Raw genomic sequence first — 14,075 nt, 5'->3', positions numbered from 1 at the left:
TCTTTGTTGATATGAACCTGCAACCAGTCAACATCTATTGAGCAGTCAGTACTGTAAACAAATGGAAAGCACAATGTTCAGGGCCAGACAATTTGTTTCTTCCATCAATTCTTAGACTTTCTACTTCAACAACCTGTTTGTGCTCTGAACTGGCTTATATTGGTTGTGTTACATGATTTGAAACAAGTGAAATCAATTTTGAGTGGTTGTGTTTACAGTTTTTCTCAATTGCTAAAACACTAAAACCCATTGGCTGAACAAAGTTCGCAGTTGCCTGAACTCATTTAGCTAATTGTGCAGTCTGTTGTCAATACCTTAAACCATTTTACAAGTAGTAAAACACAATTTGCAGATCTCACTTACACTTTTCAGCAGAACTCTAAACACATTCTCATTCTCAAAACACATTCTGCACTCTAATGCACATGTCACCCATACTGGTTAACACAAGTGGCAGCAATAAAATACAAATAGAGAACACATGTCATTGATTAAACACAACCACTCAAAATTGCTTTCACTTGTTTCAAATCATGTGACACAACCAATATAAGCCAGTTCAGAGAGCAAACGGGTTGTTGAAGGTGGGACGGAGAAAGTAAGAATGGATGGAAGAAACAATGTGAGAGGACGAGGACGAGTGCGTATGCGAGGTGGGCGACGAGGAGGAAGAGGAGGAGGGCAAGAAAGAGGAAGAGGAGGACAAAGAGGAAGAGGAAGACAAAGAGTGGAAATATCAGATGAAATTCGAGCAACAGTCATTGACCATGTTCTTGTCCATGGACTGGCAATGAGGGAAGCAGGACTTAGAGTGCAACCCAATTTGAGCCGATTTTCTGTGTCCACCATAGTAAGGACATTCAGAGAAGAGAACAGGTACAGTATACTACTGTATTTTTGTAATTGCAAATTTACTGTACTACACTATATGCAGCTGTTTCAATAGACATTTGTAAAGTTCATCACTGTATGTATTGTACTGCATGAATATTTTTTGTAACTGCACATCTACTTTTTGTAGAATTGCAAGGCTGCCACATGCAGGTGGAAGGACAGCTATATTCACTCGGGAGCAAGAGGCTGTTATAGTTGGCATGGTCCTTCAAAATAATCTAATAAAACTCAGAGAAGTCCAGGAACGAGTGATACAAGACAACACACACTTCCAGGGATTCGACAGTGTGATCAATCTGACAAAGAGGAGAAAGAGAGGCCGAAACATAATTGGACAGCGGGCCATTGTTGATGTCCCTGGTCAACGAGGTGGTAATGTCACAATCTGTGCTGCTATCAGCAACCATGGTGTTCTACATTACCATGTTACACTCGGGCCATATAACACCCAGCACCTTCTGCGATTTCTTGCCAATCTAAGAGAGATTTTATTTGAGCAGCAGATTCAAGAGCAGCAGGGTCAAGAGCTAAATGAGAATCCCATTCCCACCTATGTGATAGTGTGGGACAATGTCAGTTTCCACCGAGCTGCTCAGGTAAGGGAATGGTTTAACATCAATGGGCAGTTTATGAACTTTTACCTCCCTCCATACTCGCCTTTCCTGAATCCAATTGAGGAGTTTTTCTCTTCTTGGAGATGGAAAGTATATGATAGACAACCCTACACCAGAGTAAATCTGCTGCAAGCCATGGCTTTAGCCTGTGGTGATATAGGTGAGGAACCATGTCAGGGCTGGATACGGCACACAAGAGGCTTCTTCCCCCGCCTCAGGAGGGAAAATATTGCTTGTGATGTCGATAAAGTGCTCTTGCCTGACCCAGCCCAAAGACAAGAAGAAGCACATTGATCACATGTTTACTCCTTTGATTTTTGCATTGTATACTGTAGTACAGTGCATTGTAGGCTGTATACTGTACAATAAACAAATTGTCTGGCCCTGAACATTGTGTTTTCCATTTGTTTACAGTACTGACTGCTCAATAGTTGTTGACTGGTTGCAGGTTCATATCAACAAAGAACAAGAATAACAGTATCATAGAAACAAAGGACACGTTTGTGAGATGCAGGGTACAGTACAGTAAAAATAGGGGTACAAGGAGGAGGAAGAACAAAAACAATTGCAAAGAGCAAAGCAGAGTATAATTTCTGATCAATTTTGAGCTACTATGATAGAACTGTCATGTTCCCCGGTTTTGTATTTTATTTTCTTATTTCTTGTCTTGTCTTCCTGTGTTTTGTGATCACTCACCTCTGTCTCTGTTTCAGGGTCCTGTCTGCCCTGCCCCCTCCTTGTCTGTGTGCACCTGATCCCTGATTGTGCCTCCCTCACCTGTGTCTCATCACTCCCAATCAACCCTGCATATATTCCCCCTTTGTGTCTTGTCTCGTCGCCAGTTCGTTGATTCTCTTCAGATCGCGTCCCAGCCTTTTTGCTCACAGTTAAATCATAGCTTTCTAGCGTTTTTGAACCTTGCTTGTTTTTGACCTTGCCTTTTGCCTGACGTTCTCTGGATACCTCTGCCTGTCTGGCTGCTTGCCCGTGTACCGAACCCTGCCCGTAATAAACCCTGCTTTTTGAACATTTAACCGTGCCGAGTCGTGCAATTGGGTCCTTGCCTTCCTGTGTCTAGTTCATGACTGAACAAACTGGCCAGAATGGACTCAGCCGACTCTAACCCGGTTCAACAAGCCCTCCATGCACAGGGACAAAGGCTGGCTCAACAGCAAGAGCAGCTAGCCTCCCTGAGTGCTGGTCTGAGAGAACTGGCGGCCCGCCAGGACTCAATGATGACAACGCTGGGCTCACAGTTTAATGAATTGCTCGCTCACCTACCACGAGAAGCGCCAGCGGAGACGGCTACAAGTCCGGCCACTCCTCCGGGTTCATCTGCAGTCACGCAGCCTTCGATCGGCGCCACGCCGCCCTGCCTTCAGCTCTCCCGTCCGGAGAGATTTTCCGGGGAGTCAGGTGATGTGAAACCCTTTTTGACTCAATGGGAACTGCATTTTGAATTACAAGCCGCTGCTTTCCCTACGGACCGGGCCAAGGTGGCGTTCATTGTTTCCCACCTCACGGGGCATGGGCCACGGCTGAGTGGAGCCGCGGATCTGCAACCTGCTCCACCCTCGCTGGATTCACTCAAGCCCTCGAGCAGGTTTTTCAACATACATCGACGGGCAGGGAAGCTGCCAGGTCACTGCTGAAGCTTAGGCAAGGTAAACTCAAGGTTTCAGACTATGCCATTGACTTCCGCACCCTCGCTGCTGAGAGCGAGTGGAACCCGGCGGCTTTGACTGACGCGTTTTTTCAGGGACTCTCGGAGACGGTTAAGGACCAGCTGGTTTCCATAGATCTCCCTGTGGACCTGGATTCACTCATCGCCCTAGCCATTAGGATCGACAAGAGGCTCGCTGAGCGGGACCAGGAGCGGGGACGGCTTCGGGCTCGTTCATCACCACACCGCGGGTGGAGGAGCGGCTCTCAGGACCGACCGAACCCCGTCCGCCCACCTACCGACAGCCTGCTTCCCAGTAACCATCCTGTGGAGGAGCCTATGCAGCTGGGTCGAACCCGTCTCTCCCTGGAGGAACGCCTGCGCCGACAACGAGAGGGACGATGCTTTTACTGTGGACAGTTGGGACATTCAGTGAGTGCCTGTCATGTCAAGGGCGCCGGCACACAGACTATGAGACCGCTCAGGGTGAGTAGAAGTTTAGTTTTTAGTAACCCTGCACGATTTCAGCCCCAGGTGGAAATCACCTCAGATTATGATTCATTGCGGGCTTCTGCTTTCATTGACTCTGGTGCTGACACTAACATTATGAACTCCTCTCTTGTTAGAAGACTGAGGCTGAGGAGGTTCGCCCTCCAACGACCACTTGAGGTAAAAGCTGTTGATGGCACCCCCCTGGGTTTGATTATTCATCGGGCACAATCAGTGAAGCTAACTTTCCCTGACTCCCATGCTGAAAAGCTAAGCTTCCATGTGTTTGACTCAGAGGATCATCAGGTGATTTTAGGCCACCCTTGGCTTAAAAACCACAACCCTAACTTTGACTGGGTTAGTGGGAGGATTACATCCTGGGGACCTAGATGTGCTGAAACCTGTCTTCCCAGGTCCAGCGGTTCGGTTGCTGCCTCAGCCCCCACAAACCCTGATCTGGTTAATGTGCCGCCATGCTACCATGACTTAGCTGAGGTGTTTAGCAAGGCTAAAGCCACGTCACTACCGCCACACCGTCCTTATGATTGTGCCATTGACCTGTTTCCAGGTAGTACCCCACCCAGGGGCAAATTATTCTCTCTCTCTGCTCCAGAACGCAAGGCTATGGAAGACTATGTTAAGGACTCTCTCACCGCTGGAATCATCCGTCCATCCTCCTCCCTTGCTGGTGCAGGATTTTTCTTTGTGGACAAGAAAGATAAAACCCTCAGGCCCTGTATTGATTATCGGGGCCTCAATGACATCACCATTAAGAACAGGTACCCCCTCCCCCTCATCTCTACTGCTTTTGAGCTGCTAGAAGGAGCCACCATTTTCACCAAACTCGATCTCCGTAATGCCTGCCATTTGGTGAGGATCAGGGAGGGGGACGAATGGAAAACTGCTTTTAACACTCCCACTGGTCACTATGAGTATCTGGTCATGCCTTTTGGTCTCACAAATGCTCCTGCTGTTTTCCAAAATTTGGTCAATGATGTACTCTGTGACATGCTTAATGTGTTTGTTTTTGTCTATTTAGATGACATCCTGATCTTTTCCCCTGATGAAGAGACCCACACTCTCCATGTCCGCTCTGTTCTTCAGCGCTTGCTTCAAAATCAGCTTTTTGTCAAAGCAGAGAAATGCGAGTTTCAGAAACCCTCGGTTTCATTCTTTGGGTTTGTGTTGGCTGAGGGGGAGATCAGGATGGATCCCGAAAAGATCTCCGCAGTTGCGGATTGGGCCACCCCCAGCTCACGCAGGGAAGTCCAAAGATTTCTGGGTTTTGCTAATTTCTATCGTAAATTCATTCGCAATTACAGCTCCATTGCCTCACCTTTGCATGACCTCACTTCCCTTCACAGACCTTTTGTCTGGAGCCCTGCATGTGAAGCTGCATTCAAGGGCCTCAAAAGGAGCTTTACCTCTGCCCCTGTTCTCATCCTCCCTCCTGGGTTCCAGCCAGCAGTTCGTGGTGGAGGTTGACGCCTCTGACATTGGTGTTGGAGCGGTCCTCTCTCAATTCTGTTCCACGGATGGTAAGTTGCACCCCTGCGCCTACCTATCCAAGAAACTCTCTCCTTCAGAGCAAAACTATGATATTGGTGACCGCGAGCTGAGGCTGTTAAGGTGGCCCTGGAGGACTGGAGGCACTGGCTGGAGGGAGCTTCCCACCCATTTCAGGTTTGGACTGATCACAAGAACCTTGAATATTTAAAAACTGCTAAGAGGTTGAATGCTAGACAGGCTAGATGGGCTATTTTTTTAGCTGCTTCAACTTTAACCTCTCATACAGACCTGGTTCCAAGAATGTTAAGCCTGATTCTTTGTCCCGTTTGTTTTATCGTGACCTTGTCGACCCCGAACCCAAGACCATCCTGCCCGAGACCTGTTTTGTTGCCATGCTGTCATGGGAAGTCGAGGGTAAGGTTGAGGCTGAAGGAGTTATCATTCCCCCAGAGTGTCCTGAGGGCAAGCTCTTTGTTGTTCAGGCTCTCAGGGGGGAAGTAATTCATTGGGCTCACACCAACAAGACTGTCTGTCACCCTGGTATTAACAAAACATTGTTTGTGCTGCAGCAAAGGTTTTGGTGGCCGAAAATGGCTCAAGATGTTAAAGACTATATCAATGCTTGTTCTGTGTGTGCCAGTAACAAAGTTTCCCACCAGAAACCCACAGGAGAACTCAGGCCTCTGCCCATTCCTCAACGCCCCTGGTCCCACATCTCCATGGACTTCATCACCGGGTTGCCCCCCTCTAATGGTAAAATGGTGGTACTGACCGTGGTTGACAGACTTTCCAAAATGGCACATTTCATTGCCCTGCCCAAGCTTCCCTCAGCCAAGGAAACGGCTGAGGTCATGATGACTAACATTTTTCGTATTCATGGTTTTCCCAAGGATATTGTCTCGGACCGTGGCCCTCAGTTCATTTCACGTTTCTGGAAGGAGTTCTGTAGCCTGCTGGGTGTCACGGTCAGCCTCTCTTCCGGGTTTCATCCCCAGACCAATGGGCAGCCTAAGCGCCTCAACCAGGAACTGGAGACCGGACTCCGTATCACTGCCTCCCAGAACCCGGACACCTGGTCACAGAAACTGGTTTGGGTCGAATTTGCCCACAACAATCTCCCGTCCACTTCCACTGGTTTGTCTCCATTCCATATTGTTCATGGTCATCAACCCTCCCTTTTCCCCACCATAGACTCGGAGTCTTTGGTGCCCTCCGCATTGGCCTTGGTGAGACGCTGTAGGAGAACCTGGGAGCGAGCCCGCCAGAATCTTCTGCGACAGTCCAAGATCTACAAGGCAGCCGCAGATCGCAAGAGGACACCGGCCCCTCACTGCAGGAATGGTCAGAGGGTGTGGCTATCCACCAAGAACCTGCCTCTCCGGGTGGAATCCAAGAAGCTCGCTCCCAGGTTTGTTGGTCCATTCCCCATCGCTAAGGTCATCAACCCCGTCACAGTCCAGCTGAAACTCCCAAGGTCAATGCGGGTCCACCCCACATTTCATGTCAGCCACGTTAAACCGGTCAGATCCAGTCCTCTGGTCCCTCCGGCCAGACCCCCTCCACCCGCCCGGTTCATTGATGGTGATCCGGTGTTCACGGTGCGGAAACTCCTGTCTGCCTGCCGTCGGGGCCGGGGGATCCAGTACCTGGTCGACTGGGACGACTATGGGCCAGAGGAGCGCTCGTGGATCTCATCAAGATTCGTCATGGACCCCTCCCTCATCCAGGACTTCCATGCCACCCACCCTGATGCGCCTGGGCCTTCAGGGGCCGGCCCTTGAGGGGGGGGTACTGTCATGTTCCCCGGTTTTGTATTTTATTTTCTTATTTCATGTCTTGTCTTCTTGTGTTTTGTGATCACTCACCTCTGTCTCCGTTTCAGGTTCCTGTCTGCCCTGCCCCCTCCTTGTCTGTGTGCACCTGATCCCTGATTGTGCCTCCCTCACCTGTGTCTCATCACTCCCAATCAACCCTGCATATATTCCCCCTTTGTGTCTTGTCTCGTCGCCAGTTTGTTGATTCTCTTCAGATTGCGTCCCAGCCTTTTTGCTCACAGTTAAATCATAGCTTTCTAGCGTTTTTGACCTTGCCTTTTGCCTGACGTTCTCTGGATACCTCTGCCTGTCTGACTGCTTGCCCGTGTACCAAACCCTGCCCGTAATAAACCCTGCTTTTTGAACATTTAACTGTGCCTAGTCGTGCAATTGGGTCCTTGCCTTCCTGTGTCTAGTTCATGGCAAGAACATGTTTTCATTCATCAAAACACAATGACGGAAAAATATGAAATTTGTTTTGAGATTAAAAATGTACTTTTCCCTGAGAACTATATGTTTTGAACATCGTGTTTTCTATTTTTTGGTGTATTGTTTAATGACTGCTTGATAGTGTATATCATTTTGATTGCTTTGTTTATGATTTGAGAGCAGTGTTGGTTTTGAGCACAGGTAAATCTGTTTTGAGGCGAAAGTTTCATTTTGCATGAGTCAGAGGTTTTGTAAATAGTGCTTGAAGCTGAGATTTTGTGTTTGATGTTTTCAGAAAATGGAGCAAGGTTTCAGAAATTGTGTTTTAGCAATTGAGAAACTGTAATCAATGACGTGTTCTCTTTTTGTATTTGATTGTTGACACTTGTGTTTACCAGTATTGCAGACTCTGCGTGCTTTCCCAATTTTAGTTGTGTTTTGTGTTTTAAATAGATGAGTTTTCCCAATGATTGCATGAGATTTCCTTTTTGAACAATGTGTCTTATGTAAAAAACAGTGTGTAGTGTTTTGCAAGAAGTGTTTTGGAGAATTTCAAACACAGTGCAAAGCATATATTGTGTTTGCAGGGTTGGTGCTTTTGTTTAGGGCATGGTCACCAAAGTTAGAGGTTGCGATGCTTTGGCCATAGCAACCACTTTTAGTGTTTAAGCGTTAGGCAAAAACTGTAAATGCACATGACCAGTTATGCAAATTAGGTGATGATGTCATTTAGTGACTTCTAGCGACTTTTAGGACAGCCAATAGCGACTTTCCTTACTGAGGAGTTGGCAACAGTGCCTGCTTATGTCAGTATCCACAGTACATGTGTTAAGAATCCTGATGACAGTGAATATGAGTAAAACTACCAGACCTGATAACATCCATGACCATGAATTACAGTTTTTGCCTAATGCTTAAACACTAAAAGTGGTTGCTACCTCTAACTTTGGTGACCATGCCCTAAACAAAAGCACCAACCCTGCAAACCCTTCAAAGTTTCCACACTAAACTGTACCAAATAAATTACACATTGTTCAAATGCACAGTACAATACATTGCTGTATTACTGTAGGTCTATGGGTCTAAAGTACAAAATGTATGATGTTTCTTTTTCTACAGAACTGCCAGACAACCTGCACAGGGTGGAAGGCAGATTATGTTCAGTGATGAACAGGAGGTGGCCATAGTTAACATTGTTTTGGCAAATAATGAAATCTGGCTTTGTGAATTGAGAGAGCACATTGTCGCAGATCAAATAACCTTTGCTGACATCAACACTGTCAGCATATCTACACTCTCCTGCATCCTAAAAAAAGCACAACATTTCACACACATACTCATTACAGTATTGTGTGTAAATGTGTATGCGATAGTCCTGTGTTTTCAATTACACTCACTATATTCACTGTACATTATCTGCATTTTTCTGTTTTAGAGATTCCTGGAACTTGTTTACTTATGCAAAAAAGTGTTTCAATTTTGTGTTCATGTGTCTAGATCAACTGTAGTGGATCAATCTTTCACAAAAAAAAAAAAATCTGTAGGAGTCTTTTAAAGTCAAAAACCATCCAAACTACTGAATACAGCTGTGTTTTGCATAAAGCACATCTGTGTGTTGTTGCTGCTAGGAAAGAGTAATTCAAAGGTGCATGTGTTTAATGTTTTGATGCTAAAAACAGTTTTGAAATGGGATTGTTAGGTTTTGTTTCAAGAGTTTCATTTTGCCGTATAAGTTAGGAGTTTATCTTCATGTGCTGTGTCTTACTCAGCCTGTGTGTTAAGTTATGACACAGTGAGCCAAAGTCTGCAACATGTGTGTAAGCATTCGGCAAAAACTGTCAAACCTTTGCAAATCAACTAGCTAATTTTATCTCTGTCAACAGGAGAGTGCTTGCACATGCTTTAAGACAGCCAGCATGGTCCCTGTACCCAAAAACTCTTCAGTGTCTAGTCTGAACAACTAATGCCCTATGTTAGTCAGCCCAACTCAGATTAACTGCTTTGAAAATCATCAAAGACATCAGCCTGAACCAGTTTGCATTTAGAACCAACATATCCACAGAGGATGCTAGATCCACTGCACTCTACCCAGTGTTCAAACACCTTGAAAATAACAACAACTACATCAGAATACTACAAAACAGCTTTTCTCTGGCTGTAAGACTCCTCAGTTCATCCTCCACACTGTACCATAAAATATTGTTTTATTCTATGACTTACTTATTGTAATTGTAAACTGGTGTCAGAATTTGTTAACCTTAATATTGACACAAAGTGGAAGCTGCAGCCTGTACAAGTTTTGGTCTAAACAGAGCGTTATAAGCTGAAGTGTGTACCTGTCCTGGTCAGAGAGAACACCGTAAACTGCAGCCTGGTCTTCAGAGAGCTGCTCCTCCATGTTGCTGAGCACAGAGAAAAATTGCTGCAGACACAGCATCATCTCCTCCAACTCGTCCAGAGAGTACTGTAGAGAAGTAAGAGCAAGTTTGGAAGTACAAGAGTTACCTTTCAACAATATATCCAAATCATGGAAAATATGAAAACTTATAGAAACAAAAAAAAAATATATCCCCCAAACAAAAATTTCTAAAGCAATTCTACTACTTCTTTTTCTTTTAGGTTGTCTTTCTCCAGGTGAGCCATTTGAGAACTGCTTAGCTTAACCAAGACTTCCACTGGCCTAGCCATCTGATTTCCTTTTATCTCCCAATAAATGTGATCAAATAATTAATTAATGCGGTTCTTCTAAACTTTTAAAATGTTTTTGGACTGGATGGATCAAATTCTGATAATAAAGAGTCATTATAAGGGGTCTGTGATGCTAAAAATGTATTCATCATTTTACGGCTTCTCTCTCTCCCTTACATTCTCCTGCGCTCGATGCATCAGATGTCCAGCTATTCCTCCGCCTCATTTTGTGATACTGGTACATGTAATAAATAATATGTAATGTTCAAATAATTAATTCATGCGGTTCTTCTAAAACTTTTAAAATGTTTTTGGACTGGATGGATCAAATTCTGATAATAAAGAGTCATTATAAGGGGTCTGTGATGCTAAAAATGTATTCATCATTTTACGGCTTCTCTCTCTCCCTTACATTCTCCTGCGCTCGATGCATCAGATGTCCAGCTATTCCTCCGCCTCATTTTGTGATACTGGTACATGTAATAAATAATATGTAATGTTGTAGGCGAGGCTAAGTGGATAGTTAACACAGCTCAGCACCATGGAAACTGCTGTAGCTAGCCAGCTCCTAGCTAGTGGGAACCAACCAAGTGTATCTCCTCCTGGCTGTCCCCCAGCAGCCAGGGGCGCCGAAAAGGGGGGGTAAAGGAGACGGATTTTAGGGGCCCATGATTGAGGGGGGCCCAGAGAGGCCCCTAATGATGATGAAATTATATGCTAAAATAGCATCAAAAAATTTCGCCGCTGTGTTGGGGGGCCCTGTAAAGATTCTTTTCATGGGGCCCAAAATCCCTAGCGGCGCCCCTGCCAGCAGCCCTTGAGCAGTGTGCAGCATCACACTTCTTGGGAACGGATTACAAATTTTAACAGTTATTTGGTAATCCCCTTTTAAGAAGTAAAAATAGGGGTTGCACCTCATTTTACAGAATGCTAATATGATGTCACAACCCAACTCTATTAATCAATAAGCACTATAATCAATAACATCTATTATCCAGCTGCAGCAACTAAATACTGAAATAACTCAAGCATCAATGGGTGTGTTTGTGTGTGTGTGTTTGTGTGTGTGTGTGTGTGTGTGTGTGTGTGTGTGTGTGTGGCAGAGAGAGAAAGTAAGAGAGCCACGTCAGGTGAGGGCTCAAGATGGTGGACATGATCTTGTGGGAGATACATCATGCGATGTGATCAAGATGGCGGACGTAGGTATGTCACGCCAGGGGCTGGTCAATGGAGGTGACCACAAAACAATGGCGGAACAGCACCTGCCGACCTAACACATGCCTTTAATCATGATGTGGTTTCGGACAGAGCTGAACTTTGAGGTTCCAAATTTGGTGTACATTCTACCGCAACACAAAACCATGGAGAGACAGAAAATACTTGCCTTTCTATCACGCAGCGGCCTGTGAACAAACTCAGGCTCGATCACCTTCCACTGGTCATTGCTCCTTGATAGAAATGTGGCTTATTGTGCGCTCACACTGCAGCATCAGGATGTGGGTTGCATCAGTATTTGACGAGTTGGGGAAACCCAAAGGATCAGTTTGTCAAAGATTTGACTGAAACTACTGGTTTCTACAGCGCTGAATGTTTTGAATGGCCAAAGTACATTTCTGATTTGCCTTTACGTCATGAACCAGATAGACCTGTCAGATAGTCTGGAACATGTTTGTTTACTGTCCCCGGGGTCAAAACTATACATGGAGAAGCAGCATGCAGCTTCTGTGCACCACATTATTAATTTATTTTTAGGGCTATTTATAATATATCTCACTGCAGCTATAAAACTAGCACTTGTAAACTACCTGTTTACTACATTGGCTTCTTTGGCTAAACGTTTTTTAATCTTCTTATATGACAGATCTTTTCACATTCAGTACCAACTTTCCTGTATTCTGAAATTAATTCAACACACAGTTGTTTTGGGTGTCATTTATGGATGCTAATGAGTTAGATTAAATTAGAGAGAGACAAAAAAAGAGAGTAGGAGACAGAATAACGGACGTACTCCACAGGCTCTGCATGCAAATAAGGCATTCATATGTTAATATCCTCCTGCCTTTGTAAAGCATCCATCTCAAGAATTATGTTAACATGACAACAAATATACATTTATATTGAGCGGCAAACAATGTGACTCATTGGAGGACTAGTCATGGCTCACTGCTCACTTCTGTTTCTAACATTGCTGAATAACAAAGATCAAGATTAGTCAGAAGAAACAGTCTCACTGACCACAAAGGCACTGTTGTTTATTTATATTTTCTTTTGTAAGTAACCTTATTATTGTGTAGGACTTGCTTTTGACCAACTGCAATTTTCTGGGGGACAGTATGAGAAATAACTTCACTTTATCCAGAGCTTTTACCTTTTGTATATTCACAGTAGACATTCATCATTCCTCTGACATGAGCTCCTAATGTGTCACTCTAAAGGCCAATTTATACTACTGCAGAAAGTGCTGTACACGGACACGGAGAGCCCTCTCCATCGCGGAGAGCCTGTCAGAGACCCTCTCCGTATTCTCCGGGCGCATGAAATATTTTTTAAGTGTCCGTCACTCCGTTGAGGGGAAACGGAGACGGCAAGGGCTGTGATTGGTCCTCTAAAAACATCATTTCCGGAATTACTTTTGAAAGAATTTGAAAGATTGAGCACCTATGGGACGTTACGTAGCGGTGCATCCGACAACGGCAAGTACAGTCACAGACTGTCCAGGAGCTCACTGATGCCCTGATCCACGTCTGGGAGGAGATCCCCCCAGGACACCATCTATAGAGTCATCAGGAGTATGCCCAGACGTTGTTGCATAGAGGCACACGGGAGCCATACACACTACTGAGTCACATTATGGGTCCTTGATAAAATTCACGTCCAATTCAAAGTTGGATCAGCCTGTGATTTCAATTTTTTACTTTGATTTTCAGTGTGATTTTGAATCCAGCCCTTAAAGGGTTGATGATTTTGGTTCCTATTGACTGTTGTTATGTCATTTTGTTTTCAACAAATTATACAATGTACATCAGTAAAAATGTTCTCGAATAATTTGTTCCTCAAGATCTGATGTGTATTTAAAGTGTTCCCTTCATTTTTTTGAGCAGTGTATTAAAGGACTACACTAAACTACAACAGGCTGAACATAATTAGTCTTCAAAACGTTTTGGTTATGAAGATGTCAGTTTTTTAACTCCATGTTTACTGCATCTTACTGCCAGTCTGTGTCACTGCTTGTTAATAGGTCGTGAAGTGATGTAGCCTGTCGTCGTGTCTATTTGTGGGAATCACATTACGTCTTTAATGTGGGATTGTGGGCAGTGAAGTTGCAAGCAATCAGACATTCTATGTATTTATTATTATTGCTGTGGTATTGTGGGCAGCGACACTATGACATTCTGTGTGATTATTGTGGAATTTCTGCAATGAACACTGTCATTCTATATCTTTATTATTCTTATCGTGGGATAAGAAAGGGGCTGGATTATTTATTTATTTTTTAAGTCATTTACATGAGTCTCTTCTTCTCAGCAGACAGACCACAGGCAATAAACTTTGCATATAATATCATACTCGCAGCTGTAGCGAAGTTCGAGCTGAATGTTTATTAAGTGCTGAGGAAGCTCAGGTCCTTTGGAGTGCAGGGGGCACTCCTGAGGACTTTCTACGACTCTGTGGTGGCAGCAGCCATTTTCTATGGAGTAGTCTGCAGGAGCAGCAGCATCTCAGCAGCAGGTAGGAAGAGACTTGATAAACTTATCAAGAAGGCCAGCTCCATCCTGGGATGCCCTCTTGACCCAGTGCAGGTGGTGAGGGAGTCCCACCCCCTGCAGGTCACTATCACAGCACTGGGCAGCTCCTTCAGAGATAGATTGATACACCCCAAGTGTGTGAAAGAGAGGTATTGCAGGTCCTTCCTTCCTGCTGCTGTCAGACTGTACAACCAGCACTGCTCCCAGTAGACCTCACTGTGCACTGTGC

General features: G+C 44.8%; 1 protein-coding gene across 1 annotated transcript in view; it reads right to left on the bottom strand.

Moving 5' to 3' along the window:
* itprid1 (ITPR interacting domain containing 1) overlaps positions 1–14,075 on the bottom strand; it is a gene marked incomplete at its 5' end in the record, with an annotated part of 54,550 nt that overhangs the window by 14,546 nt on the left and 25,929 nt on the right. Inside the window, one exon of the mRNA XM_084341152.1 lies at positions 9,749–9,876. Coding sequence (XP_084197278.1) covers positions 9,749–9,876 — 128 coding nt within the window. The remainder of the gene's footprint in view (positions 1–9,748; positions 9,877–14,075) is intronic.

Source organism: Pagrus pagrus (genome assembly GCF_965226575.1).
Source record: "Pagrus pagrus genome assembly, chromosome: 20".
Classification (NCBI taxonomy): Eukaryota; Metazoa; Chordata; class Actinopteri; order Spariformes; family Sparidae; genus Pagrus; species Pagrus pagrus.
This window is presented reverse-complemented; position numbering and strand designations above follow the sequence as displayed.